The sequence below is a fragment of the Aulostomus chinensis genome, chromosome 10 (assembly GCF_037954235.1).
Source record: "Aulostomus chinensis isolate RoL2024-O1b breed Wild chromosome 10, RoL_Achi_v1.0, whole genome shotgun sequence".
NCBI lineage: Eukaryota > Metazoa > Chordata > Actinopteri > Syngnathiformes > Aulostomidae > Aulostomus > Aulostomus chinensis.
The window spans coordinates 18263286-18283707 of record NC_141329.1 but is presented as its reverse complement, the minus strand read 5'-3'; the positions used below and the strand labels follow the sequence as shown (position 1 = coordinate 18283707).

General features: G+C 39.6%; 2 protein-coding genes across 3 annotated transcripts in view; both read right to left on the bottom strand.

Annotated features, from left to right (window-relative positions):
* LOC147254579 (prolactin-releasing peptide receptor) overlaps window positions 1–9787 on the bottom strand; it is a 19132-nt gene extending 9345 nt beyond the window's left edge. The window contains exons 1-2 of one of the 2 annotated variants that reach the window (XM_086216230.1): window positions 9719–9787; window positions 9584–9636 (exon numbers count right to left, since the gene is read on the bottom strand). The gene's annotated coding sequence lies outside the window, so the exon portion shown is untranslated. Of the gene's footprint in view, window positions 1–6074; window positions 6388–9583; window positions 9637–9718 lie in introns of those variants that run through there. The other variant, XM_086216231.1, reaches the window with a different exon arrangement.
* Window positions 5065–20422, bottom strand: gvin1l2 (GTPase, very large interferon inducible 1-like 2). The gene is made up of 6 exons (XM_086216229.1): window positions 20282–20422; window positions 19175–19288; window positions 13521–18546; window positions 9719–13428; window positions 9612–9636; window positions 5065–5622 (listed from the first exon to the last, which is right to left on the bottom strand). The coding sequence occupies exons 2-4, from the start codon at window positions 19215–19217 to the stop codon at window positions 13284–13286; spliced, it is 5214 nt and encodes a 1737-aa protein (XP_086072355.1). The 5' UTR covers window positions 19218–19288; window positions 20282–20422; the 3' UTR covers window positions 5065–5622; window positions 9612–9636; window positions 9719–13283.

The following is a 20422-nucleotide window of genomic DNA, read 5'->3' as shown; positions in this document are numbered from 1 at the left end:
ATTAGATATGTCTGCCCGTCATCATGATGCCACCTTTAATGGATAGCATAATACTGAAAACACCGATATAGAAATAGAGATTCTGACCTTTTTCCACAGATCTGTTTTACTGTAGAATTTACTCAGGTGGAGAAATAGATTTTTTTCTTTGCAAGGCTTGTGTGGGAATGCACTTGTATTATATATTGACTGAAAACCCAACCTTCGAGCAGTTTTGTACATTGTGAGATTATTTTCCATTTCAGAGTTAAACTCACGCTGCAGTGTCCTAAATTATCAAAAGCTGCAGTTTACATACAGCAGAATCTCTGTTGGAACATACAAAAACTGTTAACCTTTTGGATGCAGATTCTTTCCTAGTGTCTCATTATATCCCCCTGAGGTTGAAAAGATGGTGATGTCACATTTCAGGAATAAATGTGCCATACTTTCCGGCTCATGTGGGGTATAATTACTTTTGAGTTCAGCAAACTCAAAACAGATGTTTCATTTCTAATCTTTCATGCCTCCTCTGTTGAAATAGGAATTTCTCGTATTTATCGTTACGAGCGCACATACTCAAGGCCAACTTCACAGCTTTTAGAAAACGCTGAATGCGAAGTCTCCCAGGGGGGCAGGGAGGCCAGGCAGATCAGGGCTTTTAAACAACAAAAGCAATGTGTTAACAGCAGGGGTTTGGATGAAGGAACGACCGGAGGGGCACAACATGATTTATTTCATATTATATGTGTTTTGTTTTGTTCTTTGAAAAAGCTCATGCTTTTCAAGGACAAGTTGTCAGTCATCCGTTTGTAGACATTTAAAACCTCAAGCTTAGAGTTGAGTTGGCCATTACATGTATTCTTGCAAATACTGATAGCTTCTAATTGACATTATTATTATTATTATTATTATTATTATCATCATTATTATTATTGTTGTTGTTGTTGTTGTTTACTACAGATTTAAAACTATCCCTATCCCTTGGATATTATATTAATGAAAACAATAAACAATAATGCACAAGCTGATTTTTGTAAAAAAAAAAAATTGTTCGTTTGTTGTTGTTTTTTTGTTTAATTCTTTTCCCATCAAGGTTCTTGAGGTACTTTTAAATATTTCACCATTGGTTCTCTTGCCTCTACTACAATATAGTTGTTTCTGACTATTCAACTAAAAAAATACCAACTGATCTCTATAAATAGTGGGCGGGGGGGTGTAATAATTGTTTACAGCATTAAGCATCGCCACAATTACCTGATGATGACTTTCTGTGGTTAATGACACATGAAATCTAACAATTAAGGCTTCTCTCTGTCTCTTTGCAGCTCTGTCATTCATGATTTTACGCGTAACTGCGTGGATTCCGGCACCACAATTTCAACACCATTTTTGTTTTCATTTTTTTCCACATTTCACATCAGATAAAATCCTAAGGTACTTCTGATGGTGAACGCTAAACAGGCATGCCCAACGTGACTGCTGTATTTCATTATGTCCACTGATCCATGAACCTGAACTGATTCAGGGATTTACATCTAAATATTTGTACTTGGACTCAATCTAAGCATATTAAGAGGCTTCATTGGAATGCTGTTTGGGAAACTATTGCAGTTTGTTTTATGCTCAAATCATAATTATCAGCCTCTTACTGAAAGAGTAAAATCAGTTGATCAAATGGCTGAATATTTTAGCAGGTGCAGGCACTCCCGTGTTTAGAGTTTAATTAAGAATGTGTAGCGGATCGGTGTAATTGGTTCGAAGCGTAAATAAAAATATCTGCCGTGTCCAATTCAAAACCTGTTTTTAGCCATCACATGCTCAGCAGCCCTCTCCAACTTACAGTAAACAATTGTCAGTGGAGGATGTCACTCATTGATTTTTTTCTGTTTTTAAATTTCAGAATTGTTACTCCTGTGTCCATAATCAATTGCAGTTGCAAATGTTTTCTGATCTCATCTAGTCACAGATGGCAGGAAGAAACCCTCCCTTCCCTAGTAACGCTGTTGCCATGGCCTTTCTGCTAGATATCCGGACCGGTCTCTAATTTGTGAGGCGTGATGAGCATTAAGGACCCTCAAAATGCAAAACAGGGAGGACAACTCACTCTGGCTCTCACTCTACTTCGCTGACATTTCCAAAAAATAAAAATAAAAAATGTATCACTCTTGAACTGAAAACTTCAAAGTATGGTGAGGCATTTAGAGAACGGTTCAACGAATATGTAACAAAGGTTTTAGAGTTCTAATGAGATGAATGATGATGTTTTATCTCCATATCTGAGCTCCCAAGAAAGTTTTATTCTCTAATCAGACAATGTTTTGATCCCCAAGATCTTCCACAGGCCAATTGTATCCTTTCAGTGTGAGAATTCACATCATTTCTATAAAATGTAGCTCTTTCTTTTGGTTTTGAATTCCACAATTCCTGTTTTAATACTCTCTTGCTCACTCTTTATTCACTTCCTGCCCTCCTGTATTTTCCACCTTTGTGACTACCTGCCCAACTGCTACACCAAATTATACCGGCCTCCTTGTGTGTTTCCACTGTTCTGTTGGCCTTTGTAGTATCTTTGTGTCAAGTGTTCCAGACTTTTGTTTAACTCTTAAGAATTTTTGCTCTTGCCTGTATATCCTAGATCCGCTTTTTTTTGTTTTACCCCTTATGTTTTGTTCTTGTTCACCTGCCTTTAAACTGATATCTGTCTTCCAAACCTTCTGCTTTTCGGTTTGTTTCCCATTTGGCCTCTACAGAACTTTCCACATTGGTATCTTTATGTTTTACATGGCAGAATTTACATGACTTTTACTGTATATGCAGTACCAGAAATTCCCATGTCGATATTTGAATGGGTTTCAACATGTGATCACAGTGTTTTTACATGTTGAACATGATATGTGTTATACTGTATATTTCCCATGTGAGGGATCAAATGTATGTAATTACATTTTTATCTGTAAAGGGAGCAACCATGTCTTCAGAATCTGAATCACCAAATGGTAACGCTTTATTGATCCTTAGAGGGAATATGTTTGTTATTGCTCAGTTACAGCGAGAGGACATATTTGTCGAAATCGCCTGAAGTACCTGGAAATCCCAAAGAAAGAGCCGACCACTGTCGATCACACACTGTTGCTGGTTCAGCTGAGGATGGACACAAACAATGAAACCTCTGTGGCTGATTACAGTATTTGAAATTCCCGTAAGCCCCACAGCTTACAGTTCAATGTCTATGCTACAGACATGAAAACTGTAATGTGACCAGCAGGGTGGCACCATATGTTGTTACTAAAAGTGGGGGGTGGTGTGTTTGCTATAAGACAACCTCCATACCTCTAGATGTCATTCTTCTGGGCTCTCTATTTCTCTATTGGCATGAGTTACTTGACATGGATATGGGGAAAGATCTTAAGAGCTTGAGATAGTATTAGGATTGCAGTTAGAACAAATCAACTGAATAAAGTTAGTTAACCTTCTTCAGTCTGTCAGTGTCTGTCTGAGAGTCCGCCCACCGCTATTGCTTTATTTCTTCTCTGCATCCTGATGATGTCTGTGGGGATGTCTGTTGTCAGTTTCAATTCCATTTCATATTCCCTACTGTAACCAACAGGACTGAGGTGTTGCTGTGCAAATGGATTCAGTAACAAGTGCAGCTGAATTATATGAAAAAAGAAACAAAAGGATGAGCTGGAGCTAAAGCTATAGCACCAAAAACACAGATGACAAAGTAAATCCTGGTCTACTGTGCATCCCACCTGGCGGAGCCTGGAGAAGAGGCCCTGCTCAAATTTTCACTATGGCCTCACTGTAAATCAACAATACCACTTCAATTTTTAGTTCCAGTATATAGAGTTAAAAAAAAGAAAAAATTATTCATAGCATGTTTTATTCTGTCAATAATTCAGCATAAATAACACACACTTCACAGCTAAGGGGCACTTGAGGATTCCATGAACATTACTAAGTAAGCATGAAAAATCAGAATCAGAGTCAAGATTCATGAGATAATGCAAACTATTTCAGAAGATACTGCAGGAACAGTTAGCATCAATTCATTTCCTAACATCACTTGTGTAAAAAAGTTTTAAAAAAAGCCTCTCTTTCAGTTCCCTGTTGTCCACAAGCAAAATTCTGTCGGGGAAAAGCTACATATTCCCTCTCAGCAGACTAAAACCATGCACTTCAAAAACCATTAGATTTGTTGCATGTCATGGAAATGTATTTTAGAGGGTTATACTTTATATGGGGGGAAAATAATTTGAATTCTATTGGCTTCAGTTCAAATGAAAGTCTGAAGCAGATGGTGGATGATGTTTTAAAACTCAAACAAATTATTATCTCACTTGGCGGCACGGTGGTGCAGTGGTTAGCACTGTCGCCTCACAGCAAGAAGGTTCTGGGTTTGAGCCCCAGCTCCATCACGGGATCTTTCTGTGTGGAGTCTCCATGTTCTCCCTGTTCCTGCGTGGGTTCTCTCTGGTACTCCAGCTTCCTCCCACAGTCCAAAGACATCAAGAGGGTACGAGGCTGATTGATACTCTAAATTGACTGTAGGTGTGACTGTGAGTGTGAATGGTTGTCTGTCTATATGTGTTGGTCCTGTGATGGACTGGTGACCCGTCCAGGGTGAACCCCCCCCTCTCGCCGGAAGGCTGCTGGGATAGGCTCCAGCCCCCCTGTGACTCTTATTAGGATAAGCAGTAGAAAATGGATGAATGGATGGATGGATGGATTTTCACACCGCAGTGGTTGTGTTGTTTATCTCAGTTTAAAGGGCTCAACCCCTGGCAAAATGTTTTCTGACCCTTTCATTACGAGAACTCTCTCACTCTAATAGCATTACCTCTGCCAAGGATCAATCCAACCCAAATCAAATAGATAAACACATACATGGACAAATCAACGCCACAGGGTTTTGAGAGGAGTGTGTGCAATTACAGACATTCACTCAGAATCACAAACAGGTCTAGTTTAGATTTGGAAGACCCACTATTCATGTCAAAATATCCTTCTAAATGAAACGTTGTGGTGCTGCACAGATGTCCTCCCTACACATCAGATCCCGCAAACAAAAATCACACTGCAAACATTTGAATCGGTTTTTAATAAGAAAAAGATGAACATCATAATCAGAATGTAAGTCAGCAAAATCATAATTTCAAGAAAATAAATCAACTGAATTGAATAGGGCTGTGATTTGTAGACCAGAGCGTCTCGGTAGCACCACAGTGCCTCAGATATAATGGAAGTATTTTACATTAATCAAAATATGGCAGCTCCTGGGATTTGGATATTGCTCTTTGATTTTATTCATATGTAGATTCAATATCCAGTTTTAATAATCCTTAATGATCTTTTTTTCTCGTTGATGCAGAACTGCTTCCCTTCTTGACGTCCCTGTTGTCATTCCCATATTAAAGCAAGGAGTTTCAGTTTGATTCTTGTCCTCTTTGTGCATCCTCCAGTTCAGACTTGTTACTGTGCTGACAGGATAGAATTGAAACTTAATTTTGCTGCAGCCCAAAATATTATTGATTCCGGTTCTCTGGAGATTGAGTCAAAGTGTCAAAGTGCTGGCCTGATGAGCAGCCTCAATGTGCGTCTGTGAACAGAGACCCTCTCTCAGTGTGTGTCGGTTAAGATCTGGTAGAGTGTGGTTAAGGTGGAAAAGAACTATAAAACAGCAGCTAACGAGTTTAAAATTTTTACCAGTCAAAACACCCATGTGTACCTATGTGCATTAGCCGGCATGATAATCACATGATATGTCAACGCTGGCAAATAATTCACACAGCTGTTGTTGTTGGAATTTGTATGGTAATGACCAAATCCATAACTGCACTGTATTTTCATACAAAGAGCAACCTTTTTGAAATGTTCAAACATTTTTCATTGGGGGTCGATTAGAATAATGCAGCTCCAGGGGGCTCATACATTCTTTTTTCATAAGAGTGCTGCTCTCTGTCAAATGCCCTTTGAACTCACAAGTTCTAACTGCCAGATGTCTAACAAATGCTAATTGGCATTTATTTTCAATTGCTGTGATTATTATTTCAGCAGACATTCAGCAGATATAAACTGAGAGAGTGTCTTACCTCTACAAATGTTCAAATTCGAAGAACCAGAAAATCCCTCCGTTGATGCTCTCCAGTTCAGCAAATTATCTTGCTTCCTTTTGTAGTTACCTTTTCTTTCAAAATCTTAAGTCTCTGTTCAGAAATAATTTTTTACATCCCGCATATGAGCTCAAGGTGATATGGAATCAAGCAGAAAGACACTCACACTCAGCTCTGAAAGAGGGTGGTAGAGGGAGAGAGAGATGGAGAGAGAAAGAGAGAGAGAGAGAGAGAGAGGGAGAGAGAGGGGACCCTCAGTAACTCTCTCCTTCAAATCCTCATAAGCTGTGTCCCCCCCCCCCCCCCCCCGCCGCCAATTCTCTGCCTCAAGACACATTCACACATGTACACAAACACAAAACCATATTGTTTCATGAAACTGGTTCGACATACTGTGCTGACCCTGTTATTTACGTTCAGTTGAAAGGGCTAAATGCTCTCGTTTTATTCACTATTGTATGTAAAAGCCTGGTAGAGTGGGTGGGGGGATGTTTGAAAAAGGACATAATTAAATTTAGTCATATGCAGTGTGAAGGGGAAAATAAATAATGCAGATGAAAAAAAAAAGAAAATTCACTTACTCAAAGGAAAACCTTTTCAGACACCTGAGCAAGCTGAATAATACAATAAGCCACTCCAAGATTTATTAATCAATAAAAAAAGAAATAACAATTTCCTCTTTCTCTGAGTGAAACCTAAGTACAGAGCACAGTTTCTGTCCACACCAGGTGGAAGTTGGATTGTCAGGTACTATCACTCTTCCACCAATTTTCTGCTCTTTGCAATGTAATGACTCAGTTTAGCCCTTGCTAACACAGACAACAGCTATAATGAAAGAAGCAACATTCAGACTGTTTCTCCTCTCAGCTATTCTTTTATCTCACTCTCCCCCTTCTCTGCCTTAAAAGCTGCCTCATATCGCTATTGATGGACGTATGATGAGCATCTGACACTTCAGATCCTAAATCTGCTCTACAGGGCTCTTTCCAGCCATTTTTCAGCTCTCCAATTTGGGGTACCAATTCAATACAAGACACAACACTCAATAGTGTGCACTTTTCTGGCAAACCCATGAAAGCTCTGACAGATACAAAAAAAAAAAAAAAAAATTACTCCACACTAAATAATAGAGTCCTAAGACAGATAGGAGAAAATATGTGGATTGATGTATTTATAAAGAATTCTGCCTGCCTTTTAGCCTCTCTTTGTGGAGGCTAAAAGAACATTGACTATGTGATCGATTTGTCTCTGTGGAAGTATTGGAAGTACTCCTGAGAAAGTCATTGCTCCCTTTTATCTTTGTCTATATTAATTGTATGTATTTGATTGCACTATGGGTTGGAGTCATGCAAATTTTCCCTCGAACTGATTCATGATTGTGGTTGCTTCTCGTTTCTGCTGATGTTTGAATAAGCTTTCAGTGTTCCTCTATCCGCGTAGATGTGACAGTTATTCAGTATCACAGCAGTGCATCGCTGAAATGTATCTGACTGATTGGAATTACTTCCTCTCATCAGTAAAATTTAAGCATTATCTCAGACTGTGTGAACTCTGACAGTGTGTGCATAAAAATGTCTGCAAGCAACCCCTGCATTTTTTTTCTTTTTGCCCACAGACTGAATAATAAATCTAATTTTAAGTGTAGTGTTTTATATATGTTTTCAAGTTCAGGCTTTGGCTCAGAAACACTTGATAAAATGTACACCAGCGCAAATAATATCACTTAATGGTGATAGAATGTTGAGGACAATTTCCAGTCTATTATTTCTACAGTTATGCACAATTAGCCAGCATCCAGTTGCTCAATACCATCTGTGAATGTCTGATAAAACACTCGAAATGGGTGAATTTAGAAAAAAATATCAACCGATTAAAAAGAAATGAAAGACCAGGGAGTAAATGATTAAACTTTCAAAATACTCCTTCGTGTTAAAAAAAAAATCAAAATCAAAATTCATCAAAATTTGAGCAGAAAGTATTCAGAAGCCCCTATGTAAAAGCCGTGTACTTTGTTTGACCAAGCATTGTCCTGTTGAGATGAAGCAGACAGAAACTGAGGTGAGCGTGATGAGAGAGGAGGGGGTTGAATTCAAAGTATTTTGGAGAATGCTTTTGGTCTAATCATTGCTCATTTCAACACCGACTGTGTTTAAGTGAACATATTATGACCTGAAGGAGACTCAATAGGAAATAATGAGAAACTGACATACAAGACAGCTTGACAAAAAAACATTCTGTGTCACTTTATCTAGATTTCATGCTTGGATGTCACTGAAGTAAGCCAGTGATTTGAAAATCCCCAAAACTGTTCCTTCAAACACAGTTTCACTGGAATGTTTAACACAGCCTGATGTTTTCTTTTCATAAAAACCAAAAATGATTGAAAATTTTTGATTCATTAAGGTTTCATAACTTTACTTCTCCCGGTAAATGTGCCAACAGACATCCATCCATTTTCCTCTGCATATTCTTGTTAAGGGTCGTGGGGGGGCTGGAGCCTATCCCAGCAGCCTTTGGGCATGAAGCGAGGTTCACCCTGGATGGGTCACCAGTCCATCGCAGGGCCAACACATAGAGACAGACAACCATTCACTCACAGTCACACCTACGGTCAATTTAGAGTATCAATCAGCCTCGTCCCCTCTTGATGTCTTTGGATTGTGGGAGGAAGCTGGAGTACCAGAGAGAACCCACACAGACACAGGGAGAACATGCAGACTCCACACAGGAAGTTCCTGTGCCCGAGCCAGGACTCAAACCCAGAACCTTCTTGCTGTGAGGCAACAGTGCACCACCGTGCCACCTCCAACAGATATACACCTGCATTATTGCTCACACACACACACACACACACACACACACACACACACACACACACACACACACACACTCACACAAATCAGATCAAATGGTGGTCTTGACAGCCACTCTGCTGCTGACCAACAACTCTTTCTCTAAATTGCCAACAAACCTCCAGCAGCTCTTTTAACATGTTGAGACAAATTACAAAGTAGCACACTACTGTAATCCCATTTCATTCAAAAACATTTGATAATCCCAAAGTAAATGTTACTGCTCTAAATAAGGAGGTTACAGCACTAAATAAGTTATTCAATTAAGAGCCATAATGCAGCATTCTGCTGAGTGGGTTCACAATTAAATGCTATGTCTCATGTCCTCTCTTTGTATGCAAATACTGTAAGCACATACATTTTTTCAGGGGTTCAGTTCTGATTGTACAATTCCAATGAACAAAATAGAGCATCCACTTTCACCACTGGTGTTTTTTTTAAAGAATCATTGCAGGATTTTCTGTTAAACTCTCATAAGTATTTCCTCTATATCCCATTTAAAAACTTTCACGAATAAGCACACGCATCGTGAATGATAAGAACAGCTTTCACATAGATAGTCTCTTGTAAGGTAATGAGTACCTATCAGTCTTTTCACTTTAAAATTATAGGCTGTACGTAAATGTGGCTGCCTACTTTTATCCAAGCAGTCAGTGTTGGATACAGCAAGGAAAAGAGAGACCAGCAACCTGCAAAACAAAATCACCTGTGAGATTGTGTTTTCAAGTGATTCTCTTTGCTCACATCTTATTTGCTGCTTTTTGTTCTTACCCTGCAGCAGCTCACTTGGAGATTTCTGATTTACTCAAACTCTTACTGCCAACGTGGTTCTTGCTTTGAAGTAAACATCTGCTGGTTCTCAGCTTTGCAGTATTTCTCTAGACACAGGTATCTATATGAATAGAGGTAATGCACATTAACAAACATCCGTAAGAGATGTAAACATTTTTGTGCTTTTAATGTGTTTTTCATCAAAATATTGACATTTTATCACGTGTACATTTTACATTTCTGCAGACATGCAACATTACATTATTTTTTTTAATGTGTCATGCACACAGAATCATTTCAATTTGGTTTAAAAAATTAAGTGGTACTTTGAAGTTGCTATTTTCAGGCTGGCAGACACTGTTATATAATCTGCCAGTCTTTTCACTCCCGCTGGCCTGACAAAAAAAAGGTTCAAGCCTTGTATCAAAGTCAGTGCACTGCGACAGCTGTGAGTAACAAAGTGGTGAATGAAAATCACTTGAAAAGACAACTTGATATTGATGCCACCTCTGTAAAAGTTCTGGTGTCACTGGACTGAGATGCACAATATATACAGTTACTGTATAGCAATTGTGTTTAAACTATTTAGGAGAATATTTGGAACCTAGAAATACGAAGACTCTTATTTGAATTACAAGGTGCAGTTCTACTACGACGTGTTTTTAACTTTCCCTGCTGCCACACCGAAAGCAAATTACACATTTACGAAATAAAATGCTTTTTAGTCTCGAAGAAGCTGTCAAGAATTCAAAACATAGCTATTTGCTGGATAAGATATGCAATTCAAGGCAGATGAAAACTTTGCAAAAATGTCGTAAACCCCGAATCAGGAACAGAACTATGAGCTAGACTTTGAAATAACTACTGTGATAAGGTGCAATTTTGGATAGGGCATTAAACATAAAGAAGAACCAGCAAACTAAATATATTGAGAAGGTTTCTTTGTCTAGCTCAAGGCAGTCTTGAGTGTGTGTGTGTGTGTGTGTGTGTGTGTGTGTGTGTGTGTAGAAATATATTTATGAAAATAATATGCTGCAGCCACTTTGTTGTGTTATGATGGCTCAGTGCTCTCATCTAAGGCTCTGGGCCATAAATGCTCTTGGATGTTTATTTGGCATTGGAATCTAATGCACTCTAATGCCAATTGACTTGCAGACGGAGGACTACGTAGGATGCCACATACATGCCATGCTTTGCTCTCACTTTTCTGTTAAAATTTTCGATATCCAAATTATCTGTAATTTGGACAAAAATAGCTATCAAAAATGTCTTTAATTGGGCAGTTGAAAGACCAATTTTGGCAATAAGTTTTTGTGAGTGTGAATGGTTGTCTGTCTACACGTGTTGGCCCTGCAATGGACTGGTGACCCGTCCAGGGTGAACCCCGCCTCTCGCCTGAAGGCTACTGGGATAGGCTCCAGCCCTCCCATGACACTTAACAGGATAAGTGATAAAAAATAGATGGATGGATGGATTTATCTTCATCCTGATTTATAGATCAAGCATGGTGCTTTATGGTGATTTGTATTTTCCCCTTCATTTCAGTAGCATGTTGGAGAGGTTATAGCTCTCTTATAAGACATAAGCCAATACTGTTATTTAGACCAAAGTGGGGATGAAACTCATTTGATTCCCATTGAATACATAAAAACACTTGGCCTCAGTGGATGACTGATAAAAATTACTATGTATAAATGTGGCTGAAATTAGTTTCCTCCGTCGGTCAGCTGGTCGAGACTGTAACTCTCTCACACTGCTGGGTGTGAAACTTAAGGGATTGTGTATCAGTCAGACATTTTCTTTCATTTTAAGACTTGGAAAAGGTCATTCACGCATTTTTCACCTCCAGGTTGGACTACTGCTCTGCACATCGCTCTGGTATCAGGAAGAAAAACATTCATGATTTTAAAGTGAATAATGCTGCTGCTCAGTGTTTAACCTGTTGTGGTAGAAGAATCCATATTACTCAGATCCTTGCTCGATCTGTCTATTGATGCTTGTAAATGTGTGTTAGTAGCTTCTTTTGATTGTTCACTGTATGAAAAAATGTCAATTAATATATTTATCTCTCTAAAATCTATACTCATGTATCTAAACAACTATTTTTAATCTTTCGTCTGATATGCCGAATCTGTAATTACATTATTAGCATAGAATATAAGTGCTGAAAAAGTTTGGGGATTCAGAGCACACAGACAGCTGACCTGCTGCAGATTGTTTTAATCTTTGCTTTTGCTGGCCTTTCACCAGAATAACAGCAATTCATTGCCGCAATCTAAGCTAAATGCCTGAAGTGACTTATGAGAAAAAAATCTGACTGTAGCCAGACTCCGTAACCTTCCGTAAGATCACGCTCAGAAGATATTCGAACCATTCATGTCAATATAATTTCATTTCCCAGTACATGTCATTGAAATTTCGATTTCTTCCCAATTTTGGGCAAAAAAAGATGTAGCATCACAGATATTGAGTCTTTTGCACATTCACAGTTACAAATAAGGCTGTACTGATTTATTTTGCCTTCGACAAAAACTATTACAAAAAACACATCTGTGGATAAGAAGTGTTTGTGTCGACTGAAGCCAAAGCTGTGGCAGTAATAAATAACTCATATAAATGCTTTCTTCAGACTAAGGACAGGTACATTAGGGGCTGACTGAAAGAATAGATAGAAAGGTACAACAGACTGTCTCATCATTGACTGAGGAGGGATTCCTCCATCTTACAATGCCCCCTTGTGGATTCAAGATTTTTATTTCTTCCTTCTTCTTGGGACTGATTTTCTGAGGAGATGTCAGACACCGCTCAGTCCCTGTTCCATTACCGCTTGGGAAGTCTGGTACCAAACTTGCTACCAGATGATTAAATTATTGCCATCGGAAGATTAATGAAGTTCACATCCTTAAATTTCCTCACATGCCTTGAAATACTGACATAACTTGGTCTAAGTTTTAATATGTAAAACATTGAAGATTGAAAAATACAATAAAAACCTGATAAGATATATGAGGATTTTTTTTTTTTTAGCAGGTAGAACATTTTCAGGGAGCTTGAAGGAAGGCTTTCAATTTCATATTTTGTCATTATTGTTCAAATGTGATGTCATTTGCTGTAAAAATGACATAAATAAGTGACATGAATGACTGACATAAATGACTTCCTGATCGAGGACAAACACAGCAGAAAATATATTTGCATTAATTCTTACCTATATTTCAACTTGCCTATAGCCAATTCATTCACGATGTATTTTACCAACAAATGTAATATTTCATTATAAGGTTTTTGTATGGTACTTTAACTCTAGTTTTACTCAACAAAAACACTATATAGTTTGGCCATTTCAATAAGAATTGGAAGAAAGTGAGATAAAAAAGAGCTTTTAGTTTTATAGAAAAGAAATATCTGTGCTCATGAAAGGTAAATGAGCTGATCACCATAGCGCCATCATCAATATGAACATGTAACTGTAATATAGTCGTATGCTAAGATACTTAAGATAAAACCTAAATAAGACATATTTTATTCAACATGTAACTGAATAAAGAAAGAAAGCAAAGAGCTGTTAGTACTGTCCAGTGAGGAGGACGTTCCCTTTAAGACTGTCCAGAACCTCCTCCTGGGTAATCCTTTTCCACTCTTCAGGGATGTTTGCTGGCTCGTGCTCATATTCCTGGGCAAACTTATCATTGAACCTTGCTAACACATACCTGTAATGTAAAAAAAAGGAAAATTATATAGGAATATTTGACTGCAAATGAAGACAAGCCATATTTTGTGATGATATTTAAACTAAAAATACCTCCAGTAAATACTTGTTTTCTGGGTGCTTGGGTCATCAGGGGAGTTGCTCCAGTCTGGGTAGAGGGCATGGATGTCCTTGCACACCAAAGATATGTCTCCTAGATCCATGTTCTCAGTCAGGTTGTCATGGGTCAGACTCTTAGTGGAGGTGATAGAGGACAGGGAGGAGGAGGGCACCATAATTTGGGGTCTGTGGAGGGAGGCCCTATGAACTTCGTGCTCCTTCTTGTCAGCTTCACACGGGGCTCTGCAGACAGGACACTGCTTTTCACATCCTCTCAATCTGTTGCAAAGGGAGTCCCCGGGATGAATGGGAAGGCAGTGAAGTAGTTGGTTGGTATCCATACTTTGACAGAACTCCTGGGCAAAATCCAATCGCATTGCTGCCAGTAACTCCATTAAACATGTGATGAAGCGATCCCATTCTGTCGTGATGTTAAAGAGTGGTCCATTCAGAGAAGCCCAAGGGATATTGACATCTCCATCTTTCTCCAGAGTGAGACACACTCTCTCCAGCAGTGGCTTTGTATCACTCAGCACCCCACTGGTACCCTCTGCCATTTGGCTTACTGCAGCAGCAATCTTTCCTACAATTTCCCCAAGTCGCTGTTGTCTCCATTTATCCACGCTGGTTGATTCGGACAGGTGAGCCACCACTGTCTCTTGGAGTTTCCTCAGCCTGAAGCTGTCAAAGGAACGCAAGTACTCAATGAAGCCTTCAAACCTGTCTTCCTTTATTAGCTCCTCCAGCAAGCTTTTGTGGAAGGCTTTTGGGGACATGTACTGCTGGGCTTTACTTTGGATCTCTTCCACAATTTGCATTCCTATGGGTCTGTAGATGTATTCCAGAACTGTAGGTTTGACAATCATGGAAGTAAATGTATGGGCCAACCTCTGGCACTGGTCTCTCTTCCTGAACTGATAAATGAACTCTTCCAAGTATGTGCTCTTAATTGCATTGATGGCTGTCAAAACCTCTCCATCCCTGGTGTAGCGATCATGTATTTTCTGGAAATCTCGACATGCAGCGTTACACACATACATTTTCAGATCCACTTCAAAGGCAGTTTTGATCTCCATAGATTTTTCCTTTAAGGCTTTTTCAACATTTTCTAACACTTCTGTAATGTAGCTATCGGAGAAATCTGCGAGCAAGCTTGACTTATCCGCTGCAAACTGATTATATTCCTCTATGATATTGCATGCTAGTTGTTGAGCTTCTACCCTCTGCAGTCTGTTATTGTCTTCAAACATATGTTTTAATCTGCTCCGGTATCCAAAGTGCTCGTCATAAACTTGGAAGTTAGTTGTCTGGTTTTGATCGATGTCTGCAAGCTTTTTAATGTGTTTCTGGAGCCCACGAGAGATCAGATTCTCTCTCAGAATATCTGTCACCCTTGTAGTAATGTCATCTTTTTCTGAAGGTCTGAAATCAAACTCGGACAATATGTGAGTCCAAACACCCTCAAATTCCTCTTCCAGTTCTGCATCTCGAAAAAGATGCTTGGTTGATCTGCTGGTCTCTACCAGTTCCTGAAGTTTGGACTCCTGCTCCTTTTTTAGTAAGGTCTCAAATTTGTTGAGCTGTGTGGAACAACAATGGTCCTCATTGACTGTCTCCAACCTTTGTTTTATGTCCTCAATTGCTCGATCTTGGATCTCATCCAGTTTGCTTAGTAGTAGTGGTTTGAATGTTTGGGTGTGCATTTTGAGGTGGTCATTATTCATCAAAGTGGCCTCTGCGTTTGCCCTGTGTTTATTCACTTCTCTGTTGACCTCTTCTCCGGCTTCATCCTTCAGCTCACTCAGAAGGTCAGTTCGGATCAAAGCCTTTGCTTTTGTCGCATGGATTCTCTTTGTTGCTCCTATGAACCATCTCTCCATGTGTTCCAGCAAACTGTGTTCCCACTGGGAAAGCTCTGTGCACATCATAGAGAAGGCTAAAGCTATGTCAGTATTTTGCAGACTAGTGGAGAATGAGTCTGCTTTTACTGCATTCCAAACAGCACACAAACGGCCCATAAATCCAGACAAACCTGACATTTCAGACTTGACTGCACACTTCTTCAACGCCTCAAACAGATTCTGCTTAATCTTTAACACAGTCTTACTATACTGTGCATCAAGGGATTTTGAGCAAATGGTGTTGTGCCATGGCCATTTTATGTATGTGATAATGCTTTCAGACTTTACATAATGGTTAGCAGCATCACTAACGCCTCTCTCCTCAGTCTTAAGCTGCAGAATGTCAGATACTCGACTTAACTGTGTGGCTTGTAACATGCTGTATATTCCTTCATCCTGGGCCAAAAGTTGACAGATGGGCATGTTGCCACATTCTTTGACCCGCAACAGAGCATTGATTATGATAGTGAGGTCGGACTCGAACACAGTACCTGAATGTGATGAGATGTTTTGTATTAAGACATCACTGAGTCCTGTTGCAACAGTAGCCATTTCATTATCATGAATCTGTGCATTTATTTTGTTGTATGAAGGCACTGAACAAAGACCTTCTACATCAATTAACAAGAGATAATCACAAGCCATGTCTTCTCTGAGGACCATGGGTAGGTTTAAGGCGATCATATACAGCCCTCTGGTGGATCCTTCCCTTCCCTCAGGGAAATTTGCCCCAAACAATGCAGAAAGAACCTCAGCATTACTTGCATGATGCACTCCAAGACTTGTCAATATGCGGGTCCTATACTGCTCTGGAGGAAGGCGGCGCTTGATCTCTGCAAAGACACAGCCCAGCCAGTGAATTGGGATGTTTGAGGCATCGCCATCCATTATTTCAAGTGGAATCCCATAGAAAATCAGGTCTGCTGCAATGCTGGGGAGACGTAGCACATTGTGGCTCCCGCTACCAGGGGAGACGTGTGTCAACTCAAAAATTAGACCCATCTCACGCAAGAAGTGCTCAAGCCCCAATAGGAAAGGACCCAGTCCAACAGGCTGAAAGAATGTTGCTGCTCGATCTTCAGTAGAAGAGTCTGGTTGCAGAGGTTGGTTGGTAGACATCGTCATACTTGACTGGTCCTGTATTAGCTCTGGTTCATCTTGCTCATTCCCTTGAAAGCTCAAACTTTCATTTTCGCTGGGCTTTAAATGAATGTTTTGTTCCTGCACAACTCCACTGGAAATATGTTCTTCAACACAAATTGTATCTTCTCCCTGTTCAAGAATCTCTTCACCCTTCCCATTCGACATCACTGATAACTGCTGCTCTATGACTTTATTACATATGGACTCAAGATGTTCATTTTGCTGAGAATCTTGTTTTGTGTTTTTGTGGGTAGACATCTGCAAATTGTCCAGATCTTCCTCTTTCACAGACTGTTGCCTGGAGACTTGTACATCAGTATTTTTCAGCTGTTCTCCCATTTCTTCCTCTTCAAATGATGAATCCGTACAGAAGCTATCACTGTCCTCATGGTCATCATTGGTTCCATTTTCATGCTCAGAATGGGAAGGCGTGCCATTTGTTTCATCTCTGTGGTGAGCTGACAATACATCTTGTGGACTGTTTTGTTTAGCAATTTGCAGTATTCTAAGCTTGATCTTCATCCAACTAAGGAAATACATCCTCTCCACCATATCCGTGGTGAAAAGGGCATCTGTGAACCTCTTCATCGCAGGGGTCATTTTATAACTGCTCAACTCCACCAAGATGTCTTTCTTTTCTTTTTGCAGTTGGGGATTATGTTCTTTTCCATCTTTACTCTCTTTACTCTCCTGTTTCTCAATTTCTGCCAAATTGCTCCATAAAGCCCCTTGCAAAGGTAGCTGTGTCTGCATGAATATAGCAGATCCCTGATCTAAACCTTTCAAGACTTCATCTGCTGTGGCCATGGCTTTTTTGCTGACCACACCTTCATCTACATGGAGCCCTAGCGTCGCTGCAAATTTTGCTGCGGCTTCAAGTGTTACACATTCCAGTCTGTCAAGAAACAAATCTTTTAGTGCATTACACAGAGTATTAGCCAGGTCCTCTTCATTCAGGGCTCCACCTGACAGGAGTGATCCCTCAGGGAGACACATCTCTTCTTTAAGGCTCTGACCAACAAACCCCACAACTCTGTTCTCATTGACCTCTGTCTTTTCCAGGTCAATCACTATAAGCTTGCTTGCTATACCTTTGCAGTAAGCAAGAAGTTGTTTTTCTTTCTCCCGAAGATTTCCACAGAAAACAATCACAGCCGAGGACGCGTGACATAGAAGACTGAGGCTCTTCTCATGCATACTGGCTTCTCCACGCAGGTTAGCGATGGTGACAGGGACAGGGAAAATATCTCTGTCAAGGTCTCCACTGGGTATGTACCATCCAACCTCGACCAAGCCATTGGAGAGTCTCCGCGGCAGCTGTCCTCCATCCATTTCTCTGTGAAGGAATGTTTCACTACCAGTTCCAACTTCATTTATAATGTTGTTTAGCACCTTGGATTTGGAGACACTGCAAGAACCAAGCTTGACAAAGGAAAACATTGGCATGCTGGTGCTTGCTAAATCCCCCTCTTGAACCTTCTTGGTTTTCCCCAGAAAAGAATACCTCCACTGGCTCACAACAGCCCTAAATGGCCAAAGAAGGAAGGAGCTACGTTTTTCTGGGTCTGTGTGCGGAAGCACCAAGGGCACAGCAAACTGACATTGCACCATGCGCACTGCTATCTCTTGCTGAAGGAAGGTACTGGCAGACATAAATACAGCTGCAACCAGATCAAGAGGGTTTACTGCACAATGTGTATCCTCTCCATAACCATTGGTCATCTCTTCATGTGATTTGTTGTCACTGTCCAGATTAACGTATGGACATTTACAGCAGGGACTCCGGGCATCTGGGCTAAGCAACCAAAGACGCTGAAGGAAAGATTTTGGTAAATCTTTGGGTTCTAGAGGAGAGAGGTTCTCCAGACTCCAGGTGCTGATGTCCAGAATAGATACTGGGTCCAGTGGTGTTGTCAAGAAGTCCTTCAGACCAAGTTTGAGTAAAATCTCTGTCTGGACATTATCCTTTACAGGTCCTTGTTCGGGGAGGGGGTGGGGGAACAAGCAGAATTATTCGGGCTGTGGATTTTCTAAAAAAATTAAGTATTTTTAAACATTCAGTTACATTTAATATGATCACAAAGAAATTCTAAACTTGGTTTAGGGTAATGTACTGTAAGGTTTTAGTTGCTTACTTCATTTACAGAAAGAAACCTCAAGCAAAAAAGTAACTTCTAACAAAGGATTTTTTTTTATAACGTTCACACAAATCAAAAAGTCATGTGTGCTTTTGCTGAAGATAAGAAAAATGAATATTCAGAAATTAACTTTTATAACACAAACAATGTGTTCCCTATATGTTTGAGTGCATATTAATTCTTTCAATTCGCTGCAGTTTCAGAAAATTTCAACAAAAATTTAAAAAGTCTTTTTAAACCAATAAATGAATATACAAACAGGCTGCAAAAAGCTAAATATTTTATTTTTAAATTTATCATCAAAAGGGCCCATGATTCTTATTATTCTACTCATAGTATTAATAATCAAATGTTATGACTTATTTCATACAGGATAATATCCAAATCATACTCATTCAAGAAAAACTGTCTTTTAACTCATTTCAGTTGCAACACAACCCCTGAAAAGCAAAAAAAAACAACTTACTTTTCTTTTTGCTGCTCAGCCTCTTTGAAAGTTTGCCTGACATGAGGATGGTGGCCCAGTTTACCTTCTCCTTCTTAAACTACTTTATCCTCGCTGAGTGTTTTGACTTCGAAGCTGTGAGTACAGTTCACAACACAAACATAAGTAGCATAGAAATGTAGCGTAGCAGAAAAAAATAGTTTTTGGCAATATAATAGTGTTTGTTGAAAGACATTGAAAATTTTCCAAAAATATTGAGTGTCAATTTCATAGTCATATTTTTTGTATCTGAAACTGCTTAGAGCTACTGTGTTTTCTCCTTCCATCCATCTATACATCATCCATCCATTTCCCCCTACTTCTTATCGTGCTAAGGGTCATGGGGGGGGGGGGGGGGGGGGCGCTGAGCCTATTCCAGGCTTGAACCTGGATCCTTCTTGCTGTGAGGCGACAGTGCTAACCACTGCACCACCATGCTGCCAAGGATAAATCAGTCACATTAAAATTATTATTATGCCTATTGCTCTTATACCTGACAAAAACCTATTGCCAAAATCAGTCTTTCAACTACCCAATTAAAGACATTTTTGATAGCTATTTTTGTCCCAATTACAGATAATTTGGATATAGAAAATTTGAACACGCTATAGCATGACTTGTATGTGGCATCCTACGTCCTCCATCTGTGCCACCCTTTCTCTTTACAGTATATTAGAAAATGACTAACAACTTGAAGGGAGGCTGGTTCTTCTCTGCATTGGCTCCCTGTTAGATTCAGAATAGAAATAAAATTCTTCTTCTAACATACAAAGCCCTAAACAATCAGGCACCTTCATATCTGACAGAGCTCACAGTCCCCTATTATCCAGCTAGAACCCTTCACTCCCAGTTACTTGTGGCTCCTAGAGTTTCTAAAAGTAGAATGGGAGCCAGAGCCTTCAGCTATCAAGGTCCCCTCCTGAGATGCAGACACCCTCTCTAAATTTAAGAGCAGACTTGAGACCTTCCTTTTACGTATTTATAAATATATATATATATAACATTTCCCAACAATATGACAATATTACCTTTGTCACTTGCTTGCCCTGTGTTCCTTGTTGTAATGTTTAAAAATGAAAATGTTCTTACCTTACTTTCTTTGTAAAAAGAAAAAAATAAACATTGCATGATGAGAAGAAAATAAATGTTCCCCACACTTTACAACTCAGCAGGTGTCTGTGTCTTGCTGTCTGTCAGACCATTTTTATCTGGCTGTCTGGTGATAAGACA

Excerpts from the sequence above, each read along its gene's own strand:
- gvin1l2 (XM_086216229.1), bottom strand. The coding sequence starts at position 19,217 with ATGTCAGGCAAACTTTCAAAGAGGCTGAGCAGCAAAAAGAAAA. Across the intron at positions 18,547-19,174 it reads GCTGAGCAGCAAAAAGAAAA|GACCTGTAAAGGATAATGTC; the intron begins GTAAGTTGTTTT and ends TCCCCGAACAAG. Across the intron at positions 13,429-13,520 it reads AAAACAAGTATTTACTGGAG|GTATGTGTTAGCAAGGTTCA; the intron begins GTATTTTTAGTT and ends TTTACATTACAG.